Below are 10,589 nucleotides of genomic sequence, written 5' to 3' on the forward strand. Positions count from 1 at the left end.
GCGTCCCCTCGAGGTTCCAGGGGCTTCGTGGAGTGAACTGTGCAGATGCAAAACAATCGCCAGATGTGAACGGCTGGTCAGGGTAATTAAGTCGACACAAATGCCGGATGTCCACAGACGACGAATCCCTTTCAAACCAGCGATCTTTTCCACACTTCTCCAGCTTCACTATCAGGATGGAGTTTGAAGTGAAACATATGTGACATTTGAATAAGACATGATCTGCAGTATTCATTAGTATTTTTAACCTCTTCAAGCTACTTTTTTTGTAACGCTACTATAAAGACATGTGCTTATTTTGTCACATCTTCCGTCAGTGAGGAGTCGAGAATCCAGAGATTGTGACCTCTGTATCTCAGCGCTCCTTGGCTGACCACCAAATAAAAGAAAAACCGCTTCCACACCAAATGAGAATATGCAGACTGTTCAAATAACAGAGGAAATGAATAAGACTTCCTCCTTTTCAACAAACGATGAATGTACTTTAAACAAGAAAGTGTCAAAAGGTTCTCAGTCGTTTGTATAAAACAATAAGATAAATAAAAAAAAAACATAAAGTACACAGAAATACAAAAACAGATATATGCTCTCACCTGTCTTGTGCTCCCTGCTTCGATGATGGTCGTCGTCACCGCCGAGAGGCGGGCTCACCATTATTGGCTGGCGCAGGTGAAGAGGCGAGGGGTAGAGGACAGACAAGGGCAACATGACCGGAGACACCATGACCCCTGACCCCTGGATGACCCCAGAGCCCGGGTTGATGAGCGGAGCCACCATGGTGGGGTAGGAAAGTGAGGAGGTGGGGTGCTGGAGGACGTGAGAGGGCGACGAACGCAGCGGGTTGTGCGGCGGCGAGCAGCGGGGGGAGGCGCGGCTCGCGGCGCTGTACGGGGAAGGCGGGGTGCTGCGGGGGGAGGAGGCGGAGGAGCAAGGGGTTGAGGAGGTGGAGGAGGAACGCTTGCTGACCGACAGATCCACGGGCTCCATCTGGGACTGCGTGGGGTTGCTGGGGGTCTGAGACTGGGCGAAGGTGTGCATGTGCATTTGGTAGAAGTTGGCGGGATGAGGGAAGATCACGCCGTATGGTTCTGGGTTTTTTACTAACGAAGAGTAGAAGGACTGCAAGGGGCAGAAAGAGAGGATGCAGGAGAAGGAAACAAGTGAACAGAGACAAAAGAGCAGAGAGTTAGAAATTTCCGTTCTGCTCTGAATAACAGGGAAAACACATTTCTGCCACACAAACAACTGTCGCCAGCCAAAAAAACTTTTAACTCAGCTGTTTGAGAGCAGATAACCGTTTTGTCTCTTACTGTTCATTATACACTGCCTGGCGGTGTGTGTACCCATTGTATGCAAATTTCTACTGTACAGTGGCTTGTTTGTCCAGGAAGGACAGGAATGTGGGAACCAGTCTGTCTAGACACGTAGCAGGAGTAACGTAGGTGTGATCATGGTTACTGTATGGAACTAAAAAACATGTTCGGGCATGATGCAAGCGCACAAGAACATACACAAAGTACACAAAGCTGCATTCACGCAAACACATGTGTCTTACCGTCTCCATGTCTGTCTTCAGAGGGTAATCATATATCAGCATGGCTGCAAAGGCCAGGCTCCTACAAGACAAAACACACACACACACACACACACAGTCAATACAAGCTTTTGAGTTGCGCGTCGTTTAACGCAGACAACAGATGTTACTTGTGGATAAAAAAAACCCCCCAAAAAACACGTTTCATTAGCTTCATCTGGATAAAAAGTTTAATGTAAATGAGTCTAGGGTGAATCAAGGGGCACGTAAAACATAGTGCCCGAGTAGACACGCTTACTTGATGATATCTTTTTCAATAAAACACAGCATAGTTTACTATCAGATCTCCTCTTTCATCGTCTCACGCTGCCGATCAATCCATCCGTTTGACAGATTGAGAGGGTGGATATCATTTGACTACATTCAACACTCACAATGCTACACGCAACTTTGCGTGCATTCTTTTATGAGAATCACAATCAATGCCAGGTCTGGTGGGGCCCCAAAACTGCTCTGTGACAAAGTCAGGAGAGTGAAACCTCCCACATCTTAAACACACCCATACACATACACATACACATACACATTCACACACACATACACATACACATACACATACACATACACATACACATACACATACACATACACATACACATACACATACACATACACATACACATACACATACACATACACATACACATACACATACACATACACATACACATACACATACACATACACACACATACACCCTACCAGGGCTGAACAAGTGCTTGGATCAAAAGCGTGTGAGGTTTCAAAAGGTGGTTCCTGTTACCTTGGCTTTGAATGGCCATGTGCAGCTGGGATGAGTCTGTTTGTGCCGAAATGAGTGTGTTTATGAGCGTGTGTGTGTGTGTGTGTGTGTGTGTGTGTGTGTGTGTGTGTGTGTGTGTGTGTGTGTGTGTGTGTGTGTGTGTGTGTGTGTGTGTGTGTGTGTGTGTGTGTGTGTGTGTGTGTGTTCACTGGGGCATTACGGCAACATGAACTGTCAAAGAATGTACCCCGAGGGAGTCTGAGTGTGTGTGCCCTGATTAAAGTCCACAGTTTGAAGACAAGCTAGTCTTTAATTATTAACAAATGGGCAAGAACACATGTAAACACATGCCAGAACACAAACACAAAGTGGAACACGTATACACAAACGCGCAAACACACACACACGCACACACACGCGCGCACACACACACACACAGCCCAGATGGGGAGCAAACCAATAGAGGAGCAGGATGCTTGCGAGTATCAGGAAGGGTGTGAACATGACGACCGAGGCCTCGCCCTTTGCTCGGCTCCAGAGAAACAAAGAGCCCGCAGTCAGGTTGAAACTGTATGTGTGTGTTCTGTAATCCGGGTTTGTATTGTATTGTGGTTCAACTAAAGGTCAAGCAGTTGCTCTTATTATAGTTTGCGAATTGCACAGCGAGGTGACAGTAAGGCCACGGTTCCCCCGCACTTTCTGTGCCGGGACGTCGAAGAGCGGGACGGGTTTGCGCGTGGTCAATCTGAAAAAGTTGTGGATGGTACGGAAAGGACCCGTGACCACCGGCTATGATTTTCCACCACCCCTCCGTTGAGGAACCGAGCACCGAGGAACGGGTCTGTGAGGAGGAGCGACAACACAGCCGTCTGCCGATTGGTAGTGACGATCGTCACTCTTGACGTGCACGCAATCGTTGAATATTTCATCAGTCGTAATCCATCTCGTTGTTGTTGACGTACGCTACTTTGCGCACAGTTTGTTTTGTCAGCCGGGTTTATTGAAACGTCAGCGGGCAACACAACATCGCGGTCTTTTAACGAGGTGCAGACGCTCCTCTAAGTAACGGGAGAGGAGGAGATTCAGCCGGAGCTGGACACTGCTTTTTACAATGACAAAGTTTGTGCTGTGTCACAGAGAGTGACTCGGACGGCCTGCGAGTTAAGGCGGGGTGAAGCCAGCCACCGCTGGCCGCTTCCGTGTCCTTCGTCGCGCCTTCTCAAGGCCTAGTTAAGGTGTATAGTAGGAAGGGAGGAAGCCGGGCCCAGGAGGGGAGTTTCATTGGAGTCTGAGCAATCAACGACAGAACAGCTTCTACAAGCTAAGTCACCGAAAAATAAATAAAGAGGTATGAAGGCCACGGCGCACTACGCTTCGGGCGACACAAACAGACAGAGCCTGAGTTAGGAAAAGGACAAAGGAAGCAGCTTCAGTGTTGGAGAAACATACATGTGTTTTCATTATAGAAACAAAGAAACACAAAATGCCCAAAAGCTCATTCGAGGCTTGGGAAAAAAAGAAAAAAAGAAAAAAAGAAACTGTGCCAAAGGTGGAAGTTCCTAAAGCATGCACTTATTTATACTGCATTAAGAGTTTGTTACATGTTTGTTCACAACTACAACTCCTTCATTCACTGATATATAAGACTTGTTACAATGAGACCGTATAAAGAATTGTACTCAAAAGCTGCTTTACAACCCAGAGTTTGTTATGAACTGTGTGCAGTTTCTGTATATTTCAACAGCTATATTTCTGACAATATTCGTAGCCAATATCAAATTCACTGGAGCTACAGTTTATTCGAAATCACAAAATGATTTATTAAAAATGAACAAACTTTTGCTCATTATTAGTGACACTCACACATATTCCAGGCTGCTGTTTGTCCAATATTGCAGTGGTTGTTGTTTTTTTTATCCCAGGGGACAAGCTCCTAATGTCTGAACGTAAAAACGAAATACATTTCCAGCCAGGTCAGCCTAATTCCTATTAAAAAAAACAACAACAACTATAAAATGTGGAATTCAGTGGAATGTGCTCAGGCATGAGCGACACAGTATGCATTTATGGCAGCAAAAGCTAATAGACGTCTGACAACAGCTGCGGGGAGATTTAGAGATACATAAGTGCGTTTCAGAGAAATACATACGTCACGTGCTGCAGAGAATCTTCCCCTTGCAAATGATGTAAGAAATGCCAGCGGTACTTGGAATACATTGAACACACAATACCGTCCCCGTAAAAGTTCACTTGTCGTGCACATTTTTGAAATCTTTTCCACGTGAAGACGAGACTAATCTACTCTACTCACAGCCACGAGTCAATGTGACAAATGCTGTGTGAGGTCAAAGATCGGGGTCACCCGGTCGCAGAATCAAAAACCTCAATTATTTGTTTTGATCCAGACAAGTTGTTGGTTTGACCACATGGAGAAATGAGACCAGGAGGCTTATTAAGGCAACGTGTGGCGGCAGGTCAGCAGGAGACAACGCTTCCCCCCCAGGGGGTGTCTCACAAAAACGACAGACACAAGAAGTTGTGCGAAGTCTAAAAAAAACCCAACATGTCAAGGAAGCTTCATTTCGCGACATTGCATCTTCATAGGACATGGGCTGAAACTGGAGATGCAAGCAATTCCGTGATTTATTTGAGAAATTAAATGAGGGAGCAAGAAAAGATCAACAGCCTGAGTAGTCTGACTCGTAAAGATAACAAACATTACAAAGTTGTGGTGTAGATTATCATGGCTGTTTGCTCATTTTCTCCACACAAATTGAAAATCGCTGGTTCGTTTGGCTCAATAAAATGCAATAATGTGACCTTTAAAATGTTGAAGATGTAGACTTAAGTTTATGGACCAAACAACTGAAGACACATTGTCTTGCGTGAAACTGGACTATTTGGGGAACAACTAGTGGAAATCAGGGACTGCACTTGGTTCTTTGTTAGGGAATGTCCAGGTTGAAGCCACAGATTGTAAATAAAAGCACAAGCATACTGGCAAGTAAACAAACTAATTTATACTGCACCCGTGGGTTAAATATGTAGCCCTACAGGCCCGTTGAGGAATATTTTTCTCCCATTGCACTCTACAAGTGGGTGTGTGTTTGTGCATGTCTGCAAATATTGTCCTTCTAGGTCAGTAGAGCTACTGTGTACTCAACCCCAACCCACTCAGCAAACACTTCCTCCTGCCCTGTCTTCTTTTCCTCCAGCTTCAGACTCCAGATCTTCTCCAACACATCTTCCTCACTCACTCGTCTGCAATCACTCACGTCTCTACTACTGTACTTATCTGAACCACACACCACCCCACACTCGCTTTCTCTCCCTCCATGAATGATATAAAACAACATGACTGAAGGGGAAAATATTGTGGCTTGGAGTCCCTGGCTTCCAATTCAACCACACACACACACACACACACACACACACACACACACATACGAACACACACTTGGACACACTCACAAGCGCACACCAAATTTCTGCTAACTCAACAGAACATGAACACACACACACACACACACACACACACACACACACACACACACACACACACACACACACACACACACACACACACACACACACACACACACACACACACACACACACACACACACACACACACACACGGTAATGGCAGCAGGCTGAAGATGATGAGATCACCAGAGAGACCAGAAACCCCCAGACAACAACTTTGTCCAAGAACATGCCGCAACACACACTTATACACTGAATCTCTCAAGCTTCTCTTGTTGCCTGCCTCCTTCCTCCCGTCAGTCTCACCTGCTGTCAGTCGGCTGCAGCGCTACCTCCTGACTCTGACATTTCAATATCCAGTTGCCCAGCTTGCAACACTGACACGCTTCACTCCTAAACAGCAGCTTGACTCAGAGTCTCGCTACAGTCCCCCAGGGGAAACACCGCTTGGCTGTTTTTAATGAAAGATCCTAACTTCATGACTCACCCAGGTGGCGAGCTAATCATCCACTGTTTAACATTTTCTTTTGTCTGGCCACTAATGTTGCTTCTTACTGTTCCACACTTCTTCTCTTTCCGTTGACTCATTCAAATGAGCTGCCTCTTCCAAGCTCTCACCCCTAAGTGCACCTCCCCGTGCCCTAATTTAAACCCCTTACCTCACTTCCTACTCCTGGCTCCTAATCGTGCTCTGGCTCTGACTCTCTTTAAGGCCCCTGCTGAAGCCCCTTATCCTCTTCTTCTGGCTTCCCATTCCCTCTTCTGCACTTCCAAGCCCAGTCCTTCCATTCTTTTTTTTTTTACTCCCCCAAACACACACAAACTTTAACACACACACACACAGCCCCTCTCAGCTCCTCTCCAGCAGACTGTAAGGCTGCAGGGTTCCAGACCTCGGGGGGAAGCCAGAGGGGGCCATCGGCGGGGATCGGAAACAGGATCCATCGTCACACACATGCACACAAACAGGGTTACACACATTTAGGCGCACACCAGAGTTATCGTAAGGCTCAAACACTGACACACGTGCACACACACCTCACGTCAAACTTGTCAAAGGCAGCACCGGCGTGAAGCTTTCCAGACGGCCGAGGACAGAGGGAAGGAGAGAGTGAGCAGCGCTGCCAGAGAGGAGAGACAGAGAGAGAGAGAGAGAGAGAGGGGGTGAGAGAGAGAGAGAGAGAGAGAGAGAGAGAGAGAGAGAGAGAGAGAGAGAGAGAGAGAGAGAGAGAGAGAGAGAGAGAGAGAAGCGGAAGCCCTGAGAGTTTAGCCCGACTGTTATTATTTCCACACTGCCTGATGGGGGGGGGGGGGGGTAAAGAGGCGGAGGAGGAGGAGGAAGAAGAGAAGAGAGAAGCCAAATTGGGGGGGGGGGGGCTGCTGCTGCAGGGGGCCTGTGGTTTCCTGCCTGACCCCCCCTCCTCCCTTCACCACCACCACACACACAAACTACACCTCCTTACCCAAAGAATTAGAGGAGAGCAGGGGGAATGGAAGGAGAGAAAAGGCAAAGAAAACAGTGGGTCTGACCAAACTATGTCTATGGAAGTGGAAAGAACAAGGCAGAGACAGAAACGGGGAAGAAAACGAAGTGGGTTTCAACCAAAATATGACAAAACTTCAATGAACCTCAAACATGGGGAGGGGGCAAGTGGAGGGGGTAAAAAGGAGCCACACAGTCAGCGTGGCTCAATCCAGTGGTTTAAAGAGTGGTAACTGTTTGTGTGTGTGTGTGTGTGTGTGTGTGTGTGTGTGTGTGTGTGTGTGTGTGTGTGTGTGTGTGTGTGTGTGTGTGTGTGTGTGTGTTTTAATATGACTGCATGAGCAGGCATGTGTTGGCACACATGTGAAGTTGTGTAACTAGTTATAGCTTTTCAAGTTTATGACTGTCTATTGGCCACAGTGTCCTTCGTCCTCTACTCCTCCGGCAGAATCACTTACTATTCAGCATCCAGGGGGTTTAATGTTTAGCCCCAATGTTCCCGCGGACATATGCCCTTTGAGCAGTGTGTGTGTGTGTGTGTGTGTGTGTGTGTGTGTGTGTGCGTGTTTGTGTGAGTGTGTGTGTGCGTGTTTGTGCGCACACAGTCTTGCGCATTTTGTTCCACCAGATAACATCAGTATGTTGATTCAGGAAAAAGAGGCGTAGTGATGGGTGGGGTATTTGGGCGTGTGGGTGTGTGAGCACTGACCAAAGTTCACACAAATAAATGAGAAATACACAAACAGAAGCAATGCTTTCTTCTTCTTCTTCTTCTTTTTTTAACTTCTCAAGAGTGGGACACAAGTATGAACTTAAGACAAAGAGGCTGTGCGAAGGAGTGAGAGCGATATGTCGCCCTCATTCCACCCGTCCGCCACCCCCCACATCCCTCTCTCCTCCCATCTCGCTCCCTCGATCTCTCTCACTCCAGGCTCTAAACAGGATAAGGGCTTCATATGCCAAGTGGAATGTGTGACGCAAGCCTCAGCCTTGAAACAAAGCACAGGAAACAGGGAGAGACAGAGACGGAGAAGCAGAGAGAGAGAGAGAGAGAGATTGTGAAGGATGTAGTGAAACTAGAGGGCCAAGGGAAAGAATCAGGTGTGATAGAGTCGTTGAAGATGTTACTCTCTCACACACACCTGTCTCACCCTCACACACACACACACACACACACACACACACACACACACACACACACACACACACACACACACACACACACACACACACACACACACACACACACACACACACACACACACAGTCAGCTCTGACCCTAATCTCCCAACAGAGGGTCACCTCTCACTCTTCAGGCTGGATCCTGCACCTCTAGCAGCACACAATGTCTGTCTGATAATCTAATCCAAGAACACGTGAAAAAAAACAAAAAAACAAATAACTTTCAAACAATAAAGTCCATCAATTAAGGTTAGGCACTATCTGGAGATAGACTTTTCAAAGTGTTTGTCAAAATAAGTGATTAAAGATGTCTCTTCTGCCATCTAGAGATCCTTATTTTCCAAATTCATGTCAATAAACGGTCTAAAGAATACTAAAACAAATACCAAAACATCAACAAAAACTTTAAGTAGTAACACCTTGCTAATTACTATTAACAGGAGAAGTCAAATGTGCCAATAAAACCCACTTTAGTGTAAATTAACTCGGTAGGACCTCAAATAGTCTAAAAATAGCACTGACTGTGCCTTTACAGGAACGTTACAGACATTTCACATAAATTATCAATACAAAATATATATATTTAAAATTTTTAATATACATTTAACAATATAACAGATAAACGATTCAACCCCCAAAAAGAATAAAGAAAAAAAGAAGGTGGCTGTCATTAAAAGCAGCTTGAACTAATTCATTAATCACACTCACACAGACTGATCTCATTAAAGTCAGACCCACAGCTCTGGATTTATGGACCGCATCTATTTCCTGTAATGAATTCAGCTCCAACACAAAACATCCACCACCACAGCGAACTTTTAAAACACCAGATTTGCAATCACGGACTTTTACCGCAACACATCCGATAGGAAACATCGCGCGGAGACGCACCGGTGGGGGAGCAGAGGACCAGGTCCCGGGTCTGGACTTACTTCTCAGGTGCTCGGTCTATTCCTGCAGGCTGGAGGCGGCGGGTTCACAGCTGCCTTGCTGAGCGGCAGTCCTTCTCTCTCAGGGAGAAAATCAATTAGGGAGCCGGGGGTGAAAACGTGACGCAGGCGGTGGTCGGATTAGCCCTGTCAGAATATTAATAATAATTTAGAAAAAAATTAAAAACAAAACAAAACAAAACAGGACGGCTCGGTGATCGATGGCTCTGCAAAAGTTCCCCAAGTTACGAAATTCTCTCTCTCTCTCTCTCTCGCTTTCGCACGCTCACTCTGCGTGCATGTGTGTGTGTGTGTGGTTGTGTGTGTGTGTGTCAGCGTGTGTGTCTGCGCTGTGGTTCAGAAACTGCTGCCGTCCGTCACATGATCCGCTGTCTGTGCTCGGTGGGGTCGGGCTGCCGGGCGGGGCGGGGCGGGGCGGGGCGGGCCCGGGGCGGGGTTCCTCCGCTGCGTGCGTGAACGTGTGCGTGCGTGTGTGCGTGCATGCGCACGCGCCTGCGCGTGTTGTAATTCCAAGTCTGGAGTTTGCGACTGAGCGCCAAACAGAAACTGTGCAAGCTGCAACAGCAGCGACAATAACAGGGCTGCCGCTGATTACACAGAATTATTAGCCGAAGCAATTTTTATGGGCCAAGTTTGTGTTTCAAAGCTGACGGCCGAAAAGAGAAAGAGAAAAGAGAGTATTATTCTACCCTTTATTGGGAAGCGATAGGCTTCATTTCATAAGTTATTGACAGTCAGAGAATATATGAAAACATTGTGATTGACATTGAGGTGTGTTTTGTATGATTTGTGGAGTGAGAAAGAAGGAGACCTTTGTGGCTCATTTGTGTTACAACAAACGTCATTGTGTTTGTTGAGGTCCGGCCATGATGTAAATGAACGAGAAATACGTGTATTTATTTACGTGGCACCTATGTGGTGTTTTTGTCACCCCTCTCTTCAAAACATCTCTCTTGTGGTATCCAAAATGTGATTGCAATTGCCATTGATGACATTCTGCCATCGAAAGTGGATGTAACTAACGAAACCATACAAATACTCACATCACTCTGACTGATTACTTTTGGGTAATGCTACTTTTAGCAAGTGGTGATGTAATTGGTTTTACTCATGCTGAGGTGAAAGTCCCCACAGAGTTCACCCACAATTTAC

The 10,589-nt window shown here is 46.4% G+C and overlaps 1 protein-coding gene across 3 annotated transcripts in view; it reads right to left on the bottom strand.

Moving 5' to 3' along the window:
* Positions 1-9,740, bottom strand: part of klf3 (Kruppel like factor 3 (basic)) — a 14,347-nt gene extending 4,607 nt beyond the window's left edge. For 2 of the 3 annotated variants that reach the window (XM_080520690.1, XM_080520688.1), the window contains exons 1-4: positions 9,420-9,740; positions 1,556-1,616; positions 594-1,119; positions 1-37 (exon numbers count right to left, since the gene is read on the bottom strand). The exon at positions 1-37 is cut by the window's left edge. In XM_080520690.1, the coding sequence (XP_080376816.1) occupies positions 1-37; positions 594-1,119; positions 1,556-1,597 (605 nt within the window). In that variant the 5' untranslated portion in view covers positions 1,598-1,616; positions 9,420-9,740. Of the gene's footprint in view, positions 38-593; positions 1,120-1,555; positions 1,617-9,378 lie in introns of all 3 variants that reach the window. The other variant, XM_080520689.1, reaches the window with a different exon arrangement.
* Positions 9,741-10,589: the final 849 nt, after the last annotated feature.

Source organism: Blennius ocellaris (assembly GCF_963422515.1).
Source record: "Blennius ocellaris genome assembly, chromosome: 3".
In the NCBI taxonomy this organism is placed as follows: domain Eukaryota; kingdom Metazoa; phylum Chordata; class Actinopteri; order Blenniiformes; family Blenniidae; genus Blennius; species Blennius ocellaris.